Consider the following 21,629-nt stretch of genomic DNA (forward strand, 5'->3'; position numbering starts at 1 on the left):
GGTACAATTTTTTAATTAACATGGTCCCCTGAAACCTCTATGTTATTTTTTGTTGGTTGCGCTCGGCTGGTTCCTTCATCTTTGCAAGATGGCTTTTATAGCACAAAAATCATCTGCTAGTGATCATGCACAAGGCCAGGAGGCCTAGGCCTGTTATTTTCACTTTACTTTTACTTTTATGTGCGAGACATTGACACTGCAATTTTTGTAGCAATTTTATTTTCTTAACCGACATGTCAAACAAACTTAAAATTTATCCATATTTTTAATCTATCTTAAATCCAGAGATGGCTTAATGTTTGTAGAAATTTGATTTCATGATAATGGAGTATATCTTGGTTTCATTTCAGATATAAAAATTAGAAGTAAATAGATGTCAATAAACGACATGAGTAACTACTATGGAAATCATTTACATAATTCATCAATAAGGTGTAACCCAAGTACAGAGGAATGTCACCATCATTCTTTGGCACCAAGAAGTGGTAGTCTACCCAGAAGGGAGAGAACGGGGCATTCATCTCAGAGAAGGGGTTGCTTTAGACATCATGACCGATATTTATCATGTGACATGGACACTGTAGACCATGCAGAAGATGACTATCAGGGTTTTGCAAGTTGCGACACCAGTTCTGAAGATGATCGACAGCTGTACTTCCAACCAGATAGGAGAAGCCATCTTTATACCCAAAAAAAGAGTGGTCGACACAACACTTTTAAACGAACTGATAACTTTGTTTCACCAAATCATGACCTTGAGAGGACTGCCAGCCAGTTGTCTGTAGCATACTCTGCACCAAGTCATAGGCCTAGCTCTAGTACATGTGGAATCTGTTCTTGTTGCAGTGAAGCTTCAGCCTTCCAACAGTGTAATAGAGGTAACGAGACATGTGGCTATTTTGATACATCCACCAGTAGACCACAACCACCTGAATATTCTGGAACTCATGGAAGACACATGCCATGTTCTGGATGCCATCATAGTTCTCCAAAACATGTCTTTAACTTAACTACTCAACTGAAAGCACTTCTGCAACCAGAGAGTAGCCATGAGGCTGCCCACACTTCTTCACACCAGTTGATGATGGCAGCGCTTCAAGATTCCCACACAACCTGCTGTATGCAGCAACAGCATTCCTGCGTCAGTGATCACCAACAGTGTTGTACACACAGGTACCACCAACAGAGTCAAACTCATTGCATTGATTGTGCCACCAACCACAGTGGAAATTCAGTGCACAACAAGTATTCAGTACCCCAATATCAAGACCCAAGTATTCTTGCCACTTCAGGTTTCCATCCACTACCTCACAGACCCTCTTGTAGTAACCCTCAAACATTTCCACCTCAAACCCCTTTACGAATGTGCGATAACTTGCCACAAGGAGCCTCTTCACCACCTTGTATGAGAAGCAGTACTAACCATTCCTTAGGGCATAACATCACCAGCGAAATTACTGCTCTCTTTGACCAAAGCTTTCAACACACTTCAACACCAGATGTCGGAGCTTCTGTAACGACATGTCGGACACAACATTCAGTTCATCATACCTCTCCTAGTACATACTGCCACTGTCTGAAATGTAGTGGAGGGGCTTCGTCATCACCACGCTGCGGACATTCTGGGCAAGTTCAGCCGCCATCTGTGGTTCCTTTGGGCCTGGAGGGAAAGTGCAATCCACTGCAAAACACTACCACCGATGAAAACGGTAAGATAGTTTTATGGCTTGTAACAAGAACATAGATAATTATGCTGTACAAAAACCTAATACCTGGAGAAGTGTAATTAACATTGGTGGTAGCAGGATTGAATTAATGGTTTACAAACATATGTATTTTTTAGTTGTGGATGCAATTAAGGTTTCTTCCAACTCTGTATCCTAAAACTCTGTCTACACTATCAAACCTTATGTGACAACAACATGTGATGTGCCCATACACGATGACGTCTATATTTGGGCACATTACACTTTTTTGTCAAACTAGTTTGATAGTTTAGGCAGAGCTTCCTAGCCTCATTTTAACACAGCTCACATTCCCACAGAATCCCTAGTTTTTATTTTGTCCCTAAACTTTAGCAATCTTTCACATGGTGTGAAATGAATCATGTATTAACTAAGAGGAAGACATATTGTGCAATAACTGTCCCACACATTGTGTACAAATTTCCCAATGATTTCTTGATTGAAATTACAGGTATAAATGAATCTACACCCACAGTTGACAAACCTCCAATTGGTGTCTTTTGGGACATTGAGAATTGTTCGGTACCAAGAGGTCGATCTGCTCTAGTGTTAGTTCAGAGGATTCGTGACCAGTTCTTTGGAGGGCACAGAGAAGCAGAATTCATGTGTGTCTGTGACATCAATAAAGAAAATAACTCTGTTATCCAAGAACTGAATGATGCTCAGGTTGGTGTGTTACCTTACAATATTTCAATATATATATATAAGTAAAATAAATATAAAAAAAGTAAAGAGCTGTGATAATGATACACTATACATGGAACTAGAGGTCATGAATGGAACTAGAGGTCATGAATACAAGTTATATAAAAACAAGTTTAGGCTTAATTCGAGGAAGTTTTCCTTCAGTTGTAGAGTTGTGAACTCGTGGAATAGCTTACCATCTAATGTTGTAAAAGCTCCAAATTTAAATCTATTCAAGTCACTCCTCAATGATCATTGGAAGTCCCTTGACTGCAAGTTTACTTTTTCACATTTATAACCACTTTGGAACATTATGTGTACACCCGGAGCCCTAAGCACCTATATTTTGGTCATAAGACAGGAAGGGTCATATAAGCTATATTTAGCTTTCTAACCGACCCATAACATCAAGCAAGTATCAAGCAAGTATATAAAAAAAACTACAAGTTGATTCCACCGTATTTGTCATTGAAAGCACGGATGGGAAAAGGGATGAATGAATTAAGATATCTGTTAGTTCTACATAGTGTGCTATGTAGTCACTTTCCTGAGTTTCGTTATCACTGTGCATCAGTCCTACAATTACTGTGTCACCTGCATATTTAAGCAAATAGGTATTCATTCGGTCAATGGGATTTACAGTCGTTAGTATAGTACATACAGTTTATTCAGTTTCTCAATTAAGATAAGACGGTTGCATAGTCTTAAACGCTGATAAAAAATCTACAAAAGTAGCACGGGCAAAACAATTTAATTTATCAGTTTGATGTTGAACTAAATTGACTAAACTTAAAACAGCATCATCAGCACATTTAATTGACTGATACACAAACTGCAATGGATCAATCATCGGAGATAACGAACACCATAAATATTTACAGACGATACGTTCTAAACACACCGGGCGAAAGTCATTTAACTCAGAAGGCTTAGCCTTCTTAACCACAGGTACAATAACGGCTTACTTTCAACACCTAGGAATCATATGCATGTCCATAGACAATTGAAATAAATTACTAAATGGTATATCAAGTTGATTGGCACATTCAATCAGGCCCACAAGCTTTCCTTTTGTTAACTCTCCTGAATTGTTTAAGCACATCCTGCTTATCAATAATGACCCGTCCAATACCTAAGTAATTGTTTATATGACGAGCAATAGATGAGTCATTGGGTGGGACATTACCATTGGCATCTTCAAACATAGCATAACATTTATTTTAGTTAGATACTTTTCCAGGAGTATCAAGCGATGAACGAAAAGTACCACCATTGACCTTTTGTAGACCTTTTTCATTTCATACATACATTTACAAGCATTTCTAGGATTATTTGTTTTAAATGAGTCTTCCAACTTAATTTTATAATTATGTTTGGCGTTAGTTATCTTATTTTAATTAACCTTTTAAGTTTTAATATTACTTAGTTGGACAAAAATAATTATCATTAAAATCCTTTTGTCTGTCTTTCAACTAACCCTTCAGTTTTCTAGTTATCCAAGGTTTACCATTATTAAATATCTTAATCGTTTTACTACATACTAACATGTCTTGACAGAAAATAATATCATTAATAACATTAGCAGAAAGTTTAACATCAACAAAATAATTCTGACCAGTTCGTACATTCTAAGCAATCTTGTAAACTTTCAATCGCTTCCTTGCTCCAGACCTTCACAACCTTTTTGACAGGTTTAAACTTCTTTGTGCGCTGTATATAACTCTGAAGATGTTGAACTACTCTGTGATCCGAGTTGCCGATACTGACATTTATTTGACTGTCTACAGAATTGAACACAAAAAAAGGTTGTCAGAGTAGATTGCAAGGTCATTGCAGTAATAAACTATTGTATGTTTTCTGTAGGTTACTGTTGCTCACATAAATGCCACTGCTAAAAATGCTGCTGACGACAAGTTGAAGCAAAGTTTGCGAAGATTTGCAGATACACACACACAACCGGCAACTGTTGTCCTTATCTCAGGTAAGTCTTAAAATCAGACTGCGCACTTTTAGTACTTCTATTATTTACAATTTAAACTAAAATAAGTATAGTAAGTCAATTTTAATATGAAGAGAAAAATGTTATTGTACATCAGTTCTGTCCGACCAAATCACTTTAAAATGAAAGACTGTTTGCATATGGAACCACTCAAAAACTATAAACCATAATAATTATACTTGTCTATTTCAATATATAAATGCAACTGTCAACCTTAAACAACATCAAAAAGGTGTTCTATTTGGGTCTGTTGTTAAAAACAGTTGTCTCTCTTTCTATTCTATTGCAGGTGATGTTAACTTTGCTAATGATCTGTCTGACCTTAGACATCGGCATGGTCTTAAGATCATTCTCATTCATAGACCTGATTCCAGTGATGCTTTGACCACATGTGCTAATGAGACCATATTATTTAACGACTTGTTGGTAGATCTTCCATTTAGATCTCCTCTTAAGGTATGTAGAATTCTGGATTCAATTCTGTAAATCTGTGTTTGTAGGTTGCTACCTATTTATAATCATTCATTCTTATAATGAAATATGGTTTTTATTTCAATTTAGTACTGTATTGGCATTTTTAATTTGATGTCTATTCTAGGAGTGTTCTGAATATCACCAGTTAGTGGTTCGAAATCTTCCACCATTATCTGACATCAGCAAAGTGCGCAACAGACTTAAGCAACTCTCAGACAATTGTGGAGGAAAAGTTGTCTTTATAAATGACAACCTGGCTATTTTGAAATTCCAGAATGCTGAAAATGCTGCAAGGTTAGTATTTATTTCAACAGCTTGTATGTTGCTGTTAAAATGTAAGGTGTAAACATGATGTTTGTAAGACTTCTTCAAAGGGCCTAGAACTTTTGCCAATCAGATGTTGTGATGTCATCTGTGGCCAGTTGATTAAAAAAAGTCTGATTTTCATCTTTTGCATCATAGTATGCATGCTTTTATAATCTACGTATTCGAATCCCTTCAACATGTTAATATGTTGTTGCTCTTATTTTACTTTTACCTAGTGTGGACGATGGTTCTCGGAATGATAATGACTCGGGTAAAAAGTTTTAGAAGGACATTCTGGACTGGACGATTTCAGTCGGTTACGATTATTGAAATGCTTTTGATATTCGTAAAACTAAACCTACTCACTAACCTGTTTCACAGTTTCTTAGATAATTAATAGCGTTTTACGTATATTGTTTATTGTAGATATGAAAAGTGGTAAAAAAGAATAACAAATGCTTGGTAAATTGTAGATAACAGTCCGATGAAATCTACTAAAAGTAGTATAATTGTGTTAAAAATATAATACAATATTGTGTGTATAAATGTGGATGGGCGTTTATTAGATGGTATTTGGAGGGGGGTGTTATGGCGATAATTATTTTAATTGATGTTTTATTGGGGAGGTGTTCCGGGCATTTATTCAAATAAATACCATCCTATATGGTATAATGAATACATTATTCCGCGACACAGTGAGCCGTTTTGGCCCAAGACGTTTTAGACGGCTTGCAACATGGACAGAAGTATCCCAGAGTCCTAACGGGACACAGATAGCGCACAGTATACATAAAGTCCTGGCAGCTGGCGGCTATCGGGGTTTCATTCAATTTCAAACAAAAGCTCTTATCAGTTTTCTCGATTTATTGTTCCCACAATTTACTCCTATGTGTTATGAATAAATTTAATATGATCTTTATGTACTACTATACCTTCACACGCACAGTCCGAAAATAAACAAAGAACCAAAATAGCTATCGCCACCAAGCACCTTACCGTAAACCCGGAAATTACTTCTACCGTGCGTAGAGTTAAAATTTACCATTTGAAATCAGAAATTTTCCTATTACACCCTTTATAATATCTTCCTAAGATAGAAATATGGAACAATATCGTAATAGTAGAAACTAATGTTATCAAATCTACGTTTCGCGGTACATCTGAGAAAGGTAGTTACCAAGGTGGAGATTAGTACCGAAGTTTTTTCATTGTGCTCGCCTATGTCAGAATTAACCATAATTTATATAGATGCTACACTGTATGTAATATTGTATACAGAAATGAGTGTATACTGTATATAGACACAAAATAGAGAGCAGACTAACATTTTATATGGCATAATCTTTTTTATTGTGCACAATATTCTAACGTATGATGTGCACATGGTTTGTCATGCGGATAACTAACTGTCAAAGTGACAAGTTCAGATCTAGTTACATACTGTAACTAGAACATTTTTCACTTCAGGTCTCCTTTAAAGTACAATTTACATTGGAGTAGCACAACCAGTTATCTTAGCTCCCTGTGCAAAGCTATTTCGCAATAGTTATTAAATAATCACTTTTGAATTACTGTTATACTTTTTGTATCAACCAGAGGTAAAAAGCGGTTAGATGGTGAGGATGTATTTGGCAGTAAAGTGTCCGTCACAATGAATGCCAAGCCCTACAAAGGCTCACCAATGCGCTCCTCGGGAAATTCAAGTAACAATAGTTTTAGATCAAATAAGGCGTCACCTAAAATTCAAAATCGTGAAGATGAAAATGATGGTAAAAGAGAAGACACCGAGACTGAAACAGGTAATACTTTTGCAGACACCTTACTATAAATCCAGGCTTTCTAATTTTTTTTGTTATTACTTAAACCCCTTTCACATCTGACCTAGTGAATTCTCAATGTTTACAGTCACCGGGCACACATAGTGCTAGATTGATAGATAGAATATTTTTGATGTTGCACACCAAGGCTAACTCACTAAGTCCTTAGGCTTGTTTCAGGTGGGGTCCTTCTGTAGTGAATTAGAATTGGAGGATTAGATAAACGCAATCCTGATAAAAAGATAGGATTGGTAAATACTTTATTTTCTTTTCATAATTCTAATATAATACTAGTAAATTATAAATTGAATTTTAAACAATGTTTATTAATATCACAGATAACCCGATCAGAGGCAAAGCAATACATCCAAAAGTTCAAAGAGTCGTTGATGGTGTCTGGTTCCCTCCACAACAAATGGCAACCATCTCCACTCCTGAGTTTTCCAGATCATCCACTTCATCTGCGAGGTATACTCAGTTATCTGCAACATTTAGCCCCATCATCAATCCAGCAAATACAGCCATGGATTTATCGAATCGAGAGGTTGGTAAAGATTACCTTCATAACTGCCAGAGTTCTTATGTGGAGCATGCGACACATACCACCACTCATCATCCAACCTATAATGCAGCTTATCAACCGACCTATACTTCAGCAAATCATCCAGCCACATCTACACAGTCGGGTTTCCAGAACATTCTACCAATTATCTTGAATCCTAGAGAACCACAAAAACCAGTAGAGTTGCATTTTCCATGTAATCTTCCAAATGAGACTGCTGCAACAGGTGTTTCTGAAGATATAATTTCTCATAGAGAGGAAGTATCCCCTACATCATCAAACATACCAGTTGTTACTGGTTCTTCTTGTACTGAAAGAACAGATCAGATGATTGGAACGTATGTTGCGCCATCAAGTAAGATGGAATCCTTAATGAGCTATGACCGTCAAGGTGTAGAAGATCTGACGTCTGGTGCAGAGGTTCTGGTGACTAATCTTGATCCCATGCTTAGCAAAAAAGAACTTAGAAGACAACTTATTACAGCCTTTACTGATAATTGCATTAGAGTAAGTTAAAAAATTAAACTTCCATAACTTTGTTTATTGTGAATTATTTTGGCGTTCATATTACAGTATTTTAGGCACATATTTGAAAAATCAGCTTTCAGTGGCAGATTCAGACTTTTGAAATAAGGGGCCAGGCGCTTAAAAATTGTAAAAAGATGTCTCATCTTTACATTGAAATTGTTAAAATGTAGGTTGGACAGGCCTATGACTTTTGGAACACCTCATGTTTTGGTAATTGTTTTTCAGTTTCAATTTTTTTTTTTAGATGGAGAATCTGTCTCTCCAAGCTCCATCTCAAGGTCATATCCAAGCTATAGTGGAAGTGAATCGTGTTTGTGATGGTCAGCTTGCTCTTGCTAAGATAGGTGGTAGAAAGATTGGCATGCGAAGGGTGCAGTTGGCAGTGCTGCCAAGATCAAAATCGGGTGCAGATCATCTCAGGTGGGTCCATCAAAATATTTGTGTTTTGAACAACATTGTTTTCTCCTTTTTTTACGTGAAAATATAATAAATAAATAAGAGAAAGACTCCCAAAACAGACATTTTCCTACTGCTTTAGTCAAGGGCGGTCGCAGAACTGTTTTAAGGCGGTTTCCCATGAATCCAGGACTGTTTTTGTGCCACAAGCCCCCCCCCCCCCCCCCCCCCCCCATGGCGGGGCCTGTGTCGAAGCGAATTTGATTAAATGACCCCTAGATGGCCGGAAATTCTACTCTCGCACGTAAAATTCACGATAAATGGCACCTAATAGTTCGTCGGAAATCACTCTATATCAAGCTACCAAACAGTAACATATAGGCTCTTCCAAAACTAGACTTCTATAACATTAATGATTATTATATATGATAAAATGTGATCTAAATTTTAATTTAGTGACAGAAAAAAACATTTTAGCATGAAATTAAGGGTTAACCCTCCTGCGTCCGCCCCTGTTAGTTGTCCGAAATTATCACCTACTCAAACCAGACAGAATTTTGAGTTTGAGGAATTTACTGTATAACTATTTTGTTAAGGTTGATGGTGACACCTATGCTTCAAGAAATGCCAGGAAAATGCTTGCCATTTTACAAGTTTAAAGAAGTCTTTGAAAGCAGGTGAGTTAACGTCTGAATGGTTAACATAATATAACAAGATTATCATAAAGAATAGTTGGACCATATAAATTCAATCTCTTTCTTGATGTTTTGTTGTTGAAAATCCTGAAGTGCTAGAAGGAATGAATAAATGTGGAATACCCCTACGAAAGAGAAAACAAAAGTTATGTAATTTGTCAAAAGTTGGAAAAAGTTTAAAAAATCATATGTACTACCGGTACTACCGGGTATAAACAGACGTCGTTGAAATACGTATACCCGGTAATACTGGGTATGGGAAAAACAATGATTTAATCGTATTTGCCTATACAGTAATATATAGCACCCTCTGTATTTTTTCGATGAACTTGAATATTTTTGCAAGTCATTAACAATTTTTTCCAGCAAAAAAAACGGCCTTCTATAGTTGTATTATCGTCTTGAAAATAATGCGCCCTCTATAGTTATATTATATATAGTATAATATATATACTGTAATAGTATTTCTATCTTAGAAAGTTGTGTTGAGTAGCGTAATGGCGGCCATTTTGAAAGTAACACAAATTTACCAGCTCCAATAGGGCAACATGGTGTTTATCACAACACGCAAAAAAAAATATTCTGAAACAATTGTTAGTTTTTGAACTATAGTGAATTTTTGGAAAATGTCATTATTTTCACGATTTTGCCCAAAAACTTTGATTTGTGCATAATTTTTATAAAACAAAAAAAATAATTCAATTTTTTTTAATATTTTTATTTGTTATACGTATCTTCCTCAATATCCAGTTGGAAAAACGTATTCCATAAGAATTTCTTATAAAAAATATAGTTTTTATCATTGATTCGATAAAAAACACGAAATCTAAAATACCTGTAATGACGTCACATGACGTCATCAATATGCAAATTACTTTTTTTTTATACCTAACTGTAAACTAACCCTTTGCCCATCACACAACACAAAAATAATTACACAATTATCTCAATTAGTATTTTTTTGCAATTATTTAAAATATCATATGTTTTTCTTAAATATATATTACGCACAGAGGTGGGAATAATGCTCCGCAGTGAAAGGGTTAATAGTTTTTAAATTGTTTATTTCAGGTATAATCAGCAGCTGTTTGAGGAGGACCTATACCACATTTCTGATACAGTATTGGTCAAAGAGAATGGCTCAACTAAGTTAGTTTGCTTGACCATGCAACATCATCGTAGCACACCAAGTTCCTTTATGACATCATCGTCCAATGGATACAGACAGTCACCCTGGAACGTGCCTTACGAGCCACCAAAGTAAACAATTTGGAAAGTTTTGTTGTTGCTGTTGTAGTTAAATGTATTCTTCAGGTCAATTAGGACAATTTGAAAATGTTTGTTTGTATTTCTAGAGAGCTAGCAATTCCTCCGTGTGAGCCTTTCTGCAACCAGCATGATGATATTGGAATTGTGGTGAAAAATTACCAAATGAGGGCAGCAGAAATAGATCAGAACGTAGCTGTCTCATTGAGAATATTTTCAGCGCAAGTTGAAACGTTACTCCAACTGCATCATGGGAGAATTCCTTTAATAAGGTAAATGATACAGCATTTTTAAGGACCTTTTTATTTTATAGGGCTAGGCAACATATTGGACAAATGACCTAATGCATAATTTGGTTGAAAATCAAAAGCTCCCTATTGTTATCGCTAAATGGTGCCACAAGAAAAAAATGATTAGTTTTTAAGTCTTTGACTTTTTTTGACTTTGACTTTTTTTTTTTTTCATACATGTATTGTAACTTGTAACATTAATACAATCATTTTGTATATTAATTTAAAACGGACATCTTTAGTTTTACCAGGTGCTATGCTGCTGAGTTTGAAAAACTGGAAGAGAATCCTGAAGGTGGAGTACCACTTGAACATCTGTTGATGTGCATTCCAGGTGTCAGGGTTGCTTTGAATACTAATGGGGTCAAGATTGTTTGCTTCTCTGGAAAGGGAAAGATCATTTTAGGAGATGGTAAGTTACTGTTACTACTTGATACACTTTTTAATATATATATTATATATAAAGCTCTGTCTACACTAGCAAACTAGTGAAGAAAAAAAATGCGAAGTGCCCATATATGGACATGATAATGTCATATTTGGGCATATCACTACCATATTTTGGCACACACTTTTTTTGTCAAACTAGTTTGATAGTGTGGACAGAGCTTTATGAGATCTTGTATACAAGTGTTTTAATGATCTGTCCTAATATCTAAATTCAATTTTTTTTTTTATATTTATTGCAGATCTAGGACGGTCCAGCAGCCCAATCCTACCGACTCTCCTTTTCCAGTTTAGTAAGGAAGCAACCGAAGTTCTTAAACATAGTTCTTACTGCCGACTGGAATTAAACCTCTTCCTGCAGGCATACAACCACCACTTTGGGAAGCAGTGTCACCTTATTGACTATGGTTATACTAAACTATCAGATATATTCTCAACTATTCCTCATATTATTCAGGTGATTGTATGTCTTGACATTATACAGTAGTAGGCGGAACCAAGTCATCCAGGCAAAAGTGCTTGATGCAATGCAGAGTAGAATAGAGATAGTCAAAAGTTATAGTTATGACTGCTAATGCAATATATGCTGTTTCATGGAGAATACCTCAATCTTATGAATCAAACTTACTAAACTTCATTATTAGTTAACTAGACACCTGATAATTCTTGGTATTTGATTGTAAAGGTAATCTTTTCAAAATTGTCACTGCTTGGCTGTTTATTGGTTTCCATTTTTTAGTTTCAATTTCATAAAATTGTGATTTTACTTGTTATATTGTCGTTTAGCTGTTGGGTGCAGGTGATAAACAGATCCTCACATTGACACATCAAGTTCAAATTAAAAGGTTTGCTCAAGATGTCACGAAAGTGCTCCGATCCCAGGCAAGCAAACAGGTAAATGATAACTGATTTTCCTAACTAATTAAAAAATAAAACAATGCTGGTACGGTATGGTCCTGTGTGCAGAAAACACACTAGTTGGCAAGTTTATGATACACAGTCTACTTTTACCACAGTTACTAAGAATACGTCTTTTCCCAAATTTTGTGCCCAGTTTTTCCACTGTGTTCCTGACAAAAATAAAAACTGACCAGGAAATACCCATCACTGTCCTTGATGCTCATAATCAGTTTATATATTTTTATGTATTTAGGTTACATTGGAAGACTTGCCAGCAGCATTCCAGCGTTGTTTATCACGTCCATTCAACATTGTAGAGTATGGAGTGTGCGAGGTTCAGGACATCATTGTTGATATCCCAAATACTGTGATCATGGTAAGAACACATTTGAAAAAGTTAATAATAACTGATACAGTTGGTATACTAAAAATTCTGTTGGCAATATGTTGGTTGTGTTACTTCTGATGGTGGACACTGAGACATTGTTTGTAATTTCATAGATTAAGAAATAGAAGGATATGCATCAGTTTGAGCTTCCATGACTCTAGCCGACAGAGCGCGGACCGCCAACTATGTTACGAAATAAACACAGTTTAATTAACTGTCGTTAACAACGAAATGGTCACGTGCCTAATAAATTGTTTACTGCACATGCACAACAACCTTTAACCTTGTTGGTTATGCTTTCCCGAACTCTTGGTGGCATGATTAATATTTCATTATTTTAGCGCTAGCTGCTTTTGCGACAAACAAAACTTTAACAAATATAATTATAACTTTTATGAATTTGAATTGAACGATCTCCCAGAAATATTACAAGATTATTAATATAATATAATTACAAAATTGAATACAAATAGTTTGTAAATTTTAGTTCCCTTTGGTTTAAAAAAAAACGTCCATTTTGCCACATATGATTTCTACATGGTTACGGTTTGTTCTCCAAAAATGTAATAGTGCAGTGCAGCATCCTATGGAAGGCCGCGGTTAGAGACACAGAGTTCAAATAGCGTGTTTGTTTGATTGGCAGCAGTGCTTTAATGTAGACGAGCGTGTTAGATGTTATTGTCAATGTGTATCCTTCTTTTCCTTAATCCATTGTAATACATACAGCTCATGGTTTGTGTTTGTTGAATAATATAGTTGTTTAGCAACTTTAGCATAACACATAAATTGTGATTTATTATACTTTGTTGTGTTTAGGTGGATGGTGTAGGAGATGATATAACATTGTCTATCCCTCACAGAGGTGAGTTGCTAATTAATAACAATTTAGTTTGCTTCACATTGCTATCTGTTTCTCATCTCATCACATAATCAGTTTTTATCTTCAATATGCCACCAGATGTATTCCAAATCATTCTGTATTAATTACAATCAATTTTGAAAAGCAAACTCTTAAAAAAAACATGAAGATCTTGGTATAATTTTATATATAAAAACTCTGTGTGATATGTTGAACACAATGTTCTTAATGCATTTTACTATTAGACATATTCGATTGGTTGCTTATTAGCAAAAGATCTATTCACATTGCTCATAAATAGATCTAAAAATGGACCAGTGGAATAAGCCTATGATGTCCACAAAATGTTATCTTCTTGCTTACAAAAAATATAAAATCATTTCATAGATCAAACTCCAGAAGAGATTGTGAGAACACAGCGGTTTGGACGCGAGGTCGTTGACCTCATGTCTCACAAGCCCAATTTCAGCATGCCATTCCAACAGTTCATACCTGACTATCATCATCATTTTGGTAGGCAATGCAAAGTAGCAGATTATGGGGTAAACAAACTGTTAGAGTTGTTTGAAGCAATACCAGAAATTGTTCAGGTAAAACATTTCAAACGTTAATACATTTGCAACATCCAGATGAATTGTGTCTGCTGCCTAACACATGTTTTCAAGATGACATTAGGGACTTTACGAAACTGGACGGTTAGGGGAGGTACAGCCTAGAGCATAAAATCATATACAGTTGACATAGCCGTTTTATTAGTTACGCACACCTTGCGCGAAGACGACCCGCGGTATCTCTCTCCTTCCCGGCGCTTGGCCTTCTGTATCGCTTGGCTCTGGTGATACAGCATAGGCATGCCTTCCTATCTAGAGGCCTAGCCTTCAAACGCTGCGCAAAATGTAATGCTTTTAACACAGCCATTTGTTAAGTACATTATTTCTTCTCCGTAAACGGGAAAATGGAAACTTTATCACCCTCAAAAAGTTAAGATGACAGATTTTTCACACTAAGCTCTGCTCACTTTGTTAAAGCTCATGCATAAATTATTCATGAACACCGTCCTGTGGCTTCCCGTCCTGTTTAGTAAAGTCCCTATTGAGTTGCTTTGAGTTTTCAAATCGTTAAGTTGAGAATAAAATGATTATGATCGAGCTGGGTTGCTAATATTTACAGAATACTCTAGATTGAATCTACCATTTAAACTCTCAAAGTGGTCTTTAATTGGAGGAGGACCTTATTGACCTTTGAGCTTATTATTTCACCATATTACTTGATCTCAATTTCAGGTTGAGATTACAGGAAATGACCGTCAATTAACGCTTACTCTAGTTGAGCGATTGTCAATCTTGGCCATCATAGTCATCAATCTTTTACGGCACTGCCACTTTAAGTCAATGGCGTTATGTCAATTACTGCAGTTGTACAGGAGAGAGCAGGGACATCACTTACAACCAATTGATTACCAATGCAAGACAGTGGAACAAGTCTTTCAGAAAATGCCACATGTTGTAGAGGTAGATCTATTTCTCTCTCATTAATTTTAAGCCAATTTAAAAGATACATTAGATGGGTGTGATGAAGCACTTTCAGAAGAAAAACCTTTTTGCAGATTGCTATGAGACCTACAAAAAATACGTACAGGCCAAGTCTATTGAGATATCACAAACTTACTACAAACAACTGTATCATAATGAATCTGTTTTTAATTTTAAAAACTGATTGTTATAGCAATCATAATGGATGACATTTTAAAATTCCACATTGAGCACCTTTCCCCATGACTACAGAAATAACCTGGGTGCAGTACAAATTTTGTGGGAAAAAATTTGTGTTTGGTTTTTCTGATAGAGTATACCATATAGAAATCCTCATCCCAGGGTCTTGGTCAAAATTGTTTACAGCACTTTTAAATTTTGTCCTATTATTACACACACAAATACTGTACCTATAACACACACAAATACATATATTAGGGGATAGGGAAGACTGTCAAGTTTTTGTCACTTAGAGTTGTGTTATAATGATTAAAATTAGCAAAGGCTTACTTTAATAACACTTCTCATAGTAGTTGATGAATCGAGTCAATAACAATGCCATCATCATGCCAGAATATAATATGGCGTACAATTTTGAGGGAAAAACCCACATTGTACAATTCTGCAAAAATTAGGAGAACTGAACAAATTAAAACCTTGCAAGATCTACAAGACACTTCAGTGATCAGCGATTCTTCTCAGTCAGTGTTCAAAAATCTTTCCTAGACGCGCAATATACATAATGGCATATAATAGGGCCAACTATCAGATAGTGGTACTCATCTATTCCTCACATCATATGTTTGGTTGCTTTAACGAAGAGCAGTTGACCAAAGAAACGAGAGACAACTTGGTCTTGTACTACGACAATGTAGAGTAAATGCTGGTTAAATCAATATAGGATTCGATCAATCTCTGGTATTGTGGAAGAAAAGTGATTTCTCTTATATATATACTGATCCTTTCCATAAGCTTAACAAGTGACAAAAACCGTGAATTGGTTATATAGGTATTTGTGTGTGTTATAGGCTAAAATTTAAAAGTGCCATACAAGATTTTGCCCAAAACCCTGGGATGAGGATTTTTTCTGACATTCTATATGGTACAATCTATCAGAAAAACCAAACAAAGTGTTTCCTTTATTTTTTCCCACAAATGTTCTGCACCCAGGCTAAAAATATTAACTTTCTATAGGTAGCTGATCTTGTTGTGAATTCTGGCCAAATTAATACGAGAGAAACCGAAAGAAGCATTGTGTTGGTGAATCGAAAACATTTAAGCCAGTTAGCTCAATGGATTCTAGTGTTACTGATAGACCAGCCAGGAGGTCGTCTAGAGGTCAAATATGTGCCTGATGTCTTCCAGCAGCGATATCACATGAAGCTTAGACATGTTGAATATGGCTATAGTCAACTTGTTTTATTGCTATCAGATATACCGCATGTTATTAAAGTAAGGGGTAACTTGTAACTAATTTTAATTTTAAAAACAGAGTGACTGTGTCATCTGTAATTCTATTGATAATCTTAATTTTACCTCACAGATTTATAATAAATGGCTTCCAGAAAGTTACATAGAATTAACCCAAGGCTACCAGTTTGCCCGTAAGGCCCGGCTTATTCTATTGAAAAACCAGAACTGTATAGCCCTGCAAGACTTTGCTACGCTATACGAAATGTATTTCAAGGAACCCTTCATTCCACATGTTTATGAGAAGGAGACAGTGTTAGCCTTGGTGTCTGCCGTACCTAGAGTGTTAACCCTAATTGGCAGGGGTCAGCGCAGAGCAGTAGTGCTTAATGCTGATTTGAAAGGTAAACAATAGATAACTTATTTGCCTGACATAGCAGACTAAATATTGTGTTTTGTTGTATTAGATTATAGTTTGGATAGAAACAAAAAAATATTTGCAGAAATGTATTATTATTTTTAATTTGTTTTTACTTCTTTCACTCATATTTATACCACTAAAAGGTTACATCCTTATCAATGTGTATTAAATTTTGTATTATAGTTGTGCGTTCTATAACACCAAGCAGTTCAGAAGACCCAGGAGTGTCAAGCAGCCCAAATCCAGGTATGAATGCATATAATTATGATAATTGTTACCTTATCCTTTACATGTTTACAACAGAAGTATTCACATTGTTTGGTATTTTTTATACTTTTTTATATAATTCCTGGCCAACAAAACCTGTTGTAGAATCATACAATATATTTGGTTTTATCAAATTCATTTTCCAGGCCTTGATTAGTTGAAAGTTGACCATTGGTCAGTATCTGTTATTTCTGACTAGGTTAGTACACCTAGATCAAGCACAGATTTTCCAAGTCATAATTAGAGGATAAAGTTATGTATTTCAGCATAAGTTATACTCTGCCAAATAATTGATTATTATGATGCTCTCTGTATCTCACATAATATGCATGTGCCCATTAAGAACAGAAAAAATGTCACATGCAAATGGAGAGTTTACATATTTTAATGTAGATTCTGATGTGAGTGTGCCAACTCCAAGCACTAGTTTTGGTCAGGAGTCTGGTTTTGCATCATCATCCGGTACTGGATCCTATCCAGCTGGTAACGCCAGTGATGATCAGATTCATAACACTTCTGTAAAGATTGCGCCAGAGACATCAGACAAATCTTCAGCACATTCTGGTGAGAGTTTAGATGCAATCACCAGATTGGAAAATCAACCATCTGGACAGAGATGTCAAACTCTTGAGCAGACTTCAAGTTATGGCAGATTGTCTCACTTAACCTCATCAATAGAGAGAGCCTCAAGACATGACTTGGTGTCTAGTTCCAACAATAATGTTGACCTTATTGACCTTTCATCTCCATCAGCTAAAAGAGGTATGTAAAGAGTGTTTATTATAATATTCAGTTGTGCTGATTCAGCATCTTTTTCCTGATTAAATAAACATCCATAATTGGGATTATAATTAATAAAATTGTTTAATGACAGTGCATACATGTATTTACACTAATGTTACATTTCTTAAATTGGTTCAAGTTGTTTGATTGATTTCTAAAGTTTTTCTTACCTTCATTTCTCTTAAGCTCTGTCTACATTATGTAAAAATGCAATTTGCCCATATATACCCATGATGATGTCCATATTTGTGCACATCACAATATTTTTGTCAAATTAGTTTGATACAGTAGTGTAGACAGAGCTTCAGCCTCTCTAGTTGCCTTTTTTCAAACTTGCATCTTTAAGCAGTGTATTGGACTATCATGGTAATATTTATTTTATAAATGCTGTTTTTTGTGTTCATATTTCAGTTTTATCAAGCAATAATAATGAAAACTTGATTACAAAGACACGTTCATTACCGTCAAGTCCTTGCAGACTAAGGACAAAATGCAAGATTGCAGCCAACTTCTCTCTAGCATACATGTAGCCGACAAATCTACCAACTATCTGCTGCAGTAGTTTACAGAAGAATATGAGTTTTTATTATTCATACAGAAATATTTTTGTTGATTCTTGTTTGTTCAGAAGCCATTTTTCTAAGGTAAACAATTAAATTAACCTATTGACTAAAAGAAATATATTGAAATATATTTTTGTCATTGATTAAAACTAATGTTAAAATATAATTACTATAAAGAAATATAGTAAAGCTCGGCCCTATTATAAAAATTCCAATAATAAATAATGCTGTGGTTATTATAACCAGTACTACACTAAAGAGAGTGTTATATTTCATTAAAACTCAACTCCAAGAGTGTGTTATATAGTTAATTCATTTCATTATAATTCAACTCCATATAAACGTTTTACTATAGTACAACTCTATAATGACTTGTGCTGCTTTAATTGATTATTGTACAACTCAATAAAAGATAGTGTTCTAATTCATGTCAGTGTAGTACATACCTCTAAAGTAGTGTGTTTGTACTCTTGTTCATTTCACAATAGTACAATTCAATGCCACTCTATTTTATCATTCTCTTAATACAAGAGTGTGCGATGTTTTGTCGGAACTCTACAAAAGAGATTTTCCTTGTTTTACTATAGTAACTCTATAATGACTTGTGCTGCTTTAATTGATTTTTGTACAACTCAATAAAAGAGAGTGCCCTAATTCATTTCAGTGTAGTACTATATACCTCAGGCTTTCTTTGTACTCTTGTTTATTTCACAATAGTACAACTAAATGCAACCCTACAATGCAATATTTTACAGTTTTTATCATTCTCTTAATACAAGCTGTGTGTGCTATGTTTTTTTAGAACTCTACAAAAGAGTTATTTTACTAGAGTACAACTCTATAAAACTTGGTGCGTAGGTAGTTTCAAAATCATACAACATACTGGAGTGTTCAGAAGTTCATTTCACTATTAGTAAAACCCCTTATTATAAATAGTTGTAAAGTTCATTTTTCTGTAATAGAACTCTATATGAGTTCATTTCAATATAGTATAACTTTATTTACCCACTATAATTCACATTTGTACAAATATTGTGTTTACAATACTTATATAGTAGTACTGTATTGTTTACTATAAGTGATATTGGTTAACCAATATATTTATATGGTTGTATCTATTTGTTTATGTACATATTGTGCATCACTTATCTCAAGTAATAAACAGCACTAAATGTTTACAGAAAACAAATTTCAGGATAAAATAACGTGTGTGTCTGCGTCATTTAGTGTATGATTCTCCATGAGATACATGAAAGGAATCATGTTGATATATTTTGTTAAATAATTTAAAAAACATTCCAATTTGTATTTAAAAAGAAAAGAAAATGAAAGAAATATTGTTAACGTTAGCCATTCATTTTCCTTCTTAAAAATTTATATTTATATAATACTTATTATGATTTCTTAAGGATGAAATATATGCATGAAGGAAGCGTGGTTGTCCTACCTACCTTTATAACTAACATTACAGATTATGAACAATGAATGAGCAAACATACTTTTTTTATTTATACCCTCTTAGATTATTAAAATAAATAAAATATTCAATCATAAGGAGATGTTAAGAGGTTATAATTAGTATGAATATTCATAAGGAAAAGAGGTTATACAGTAAATGAATTTTCATGAAAATATATAACAAATGAATATAGTATGAATATTCATAAGGAGAAGAGGTTATAACGAATAAAGTATGTACATTATTCTTTGCATGTTATGCAAAAAAAGAATATATGATATAAATACTTCATGAATATTAATTTACAAATAATATTTTAATATTTAAAACTCTTGAAAATGCACTAGTGTTGTTTAGGGTCATGACCTATACATGTGCAGATATGTAAACAAAATATTCAACAAATAGTTTGAGCAAATTGAAAGGAGTATTTTCTATGTTCATTGTTAAATTTGATTATCAATAAAAGAAAAGTTTTTATATTTTCATTAATTTATTATAGAAACAAAAATATTAAACAAAAAAATATGTATGTGTAGTAGCATACAATATTTATTTTTCAGTGTAATTTATATTTTTCGAGATGTCTTTGTGTAAAGTGATATCATTTATTATTGTGGATTTTATTTTCTATTTAAAATAAAAAGGACTTTTATTTACAAATGAAATAAGTATTTTTGTTAACACTTTTAAAATAATCTGAATCGCATCGTACGTGAATTAGTTATCGTGGTTTGTATAATGCAAAGACGTGTTCGGTTTACTTTACAAGACGTTGGTTTGATAAAAATCAAAGGCGAACCGGAGCTTCTCTTGTCCTACTATGTACAGTATTGCACAACAACATTAACACAGTTATATTTCTTAATTTTCTCCAATACTATAGCATTCCTTAATAAGTAACGGTTCTTCCTTTATAATGGCCAAGGCAACAGTCGTATTACCAGGAAAGAAATATATTGCGTATTATACTTTATAGACGTATGATTCCGAATTATATGATCTACTAGAATCACACCGCTTCAAATTAAAAACCTATTAACTCCTATACATTATTTCTTCTTGAATGTGTATTTACAAATATACATGGATAGCTAGATTGGCGCCAAATTGTGGTGTGCTGCCTTGTATGCAAGAATTAAACGCTATTAAAATAATATTTGTCAATATTTTATCTAGAGAAATAGAAAAGTATCACAGACATTATGTGAGAATGCCTGTAGGTTCACGCCAGCAACGATAAATACGTCTGGATCGTCAAATTGACATTGCCGAATTGTTCATTGAACTGGAACTTAACTGGCACTGGAAATATCATAAAATCTAAGCCTCGGTGTAAAGTTCCTATAGACGGTAAGGGCGGTATTGGTAAATCTACTATTTTAAGACAACTGGGCTACTGATCAATCTAGTAATGCATTTAAAGGTAAGATCGTATTTCCGTTAAATAGATTTAGAAGAGGGTGTCTTAGATCATATTGGAAAACAACTACATATGGAAGATTTCAATTTAGACACAGACTTTCCAAAAGATCCAAAACAGTCAGTTAAGGTAAATGATAAGAAAATGTTTTGGTTTTGGATGGATTAGATGAAGGAAAATGTAATACTGTAATAAAAACTTAATTGGTCTTCTTCAAAAGGAATACATTTGAAAACAGTACTAGTAGATCACGTTAGAAAACATTAATGAATTTTAAAAAGAGTGTACCTTACATATAATATGAGAGTTAACAGGTTTAATGAAGAGAATTTGTGGAAAATATATTGAAAAATACTTTTCTAGTTCTTTAATTGGAAATTGATCAGTATGTTTGGCAAGCAACCACCAAGAAGCA

At 34.4% G+C, this 21,629-nt stretch overlaps 1 protein-coding gene across 1 annotated transcript; it reads left to right on the top strand.

Annotated features, from left to right (window-relative positions):
• Positions 1 to 353: 353 nt before the first annotated feature.
• Positions 354 to 20,120, top strand: LOC140063579 (meiosis regulator and mRNA stability factor 1-like). Its single transcript, XM_072109963.1, has 23 exons — positions 354 to 1,709; positions 2,197 to 2,411; positions 4,293 to 4,410; positions 4,718 to 4,884; positions 5,027 to 5,196; positions 6,805 to 7,007; positions 7,364 to 8,094; positions 8,360 to 8,535; positions 9,108 to 9,188; positions 10,278 to 10,466; positions 10,562 to 10,744; positions 11,005 to 11,174; positions 11,452 to 11,666; positions 11,996 to 12,103; positions 12,363 to 12,485; positions 13,314 to 13,359; positions 13,744 to 13,946; positions 14,640 to 14,867; positions 16,083 to 16,340; positions 16,432 to 16,702; positions 16,903 to 16,965; positions 17,380 to 17,748; positions 18,181 to 20,120. Exons 1-23 carry the CDS (start codon positions 374 to 376, stop codon positions 18,297 to 18,299), a joined length of 5,742 nt encoding a protein of 1,913 aa, XP_071966064.1. The 5' UTR covers positions 354 to 373; the 3' UTR covers positions 18,300 to 20,120.
• Positions 20,121 to 21,629: the final 1,509 nt, after the last annotated feature.

This window comes from Antedon mediterranea, chromosome 1, assembly GCF_964355755.1.
Source record: "Antedon mediterranea chromosome 1, ecAntMedi1.1, whole genome shotgun sequence".
In the NCBI taxonomy this organism is placed as follows: domain Eukaryota; kingdom Metazoa; phylum Echinodermata; class Crinoidea; order Comatulida; family Antedonidae; genus Antedon; species Antedon mediterranea.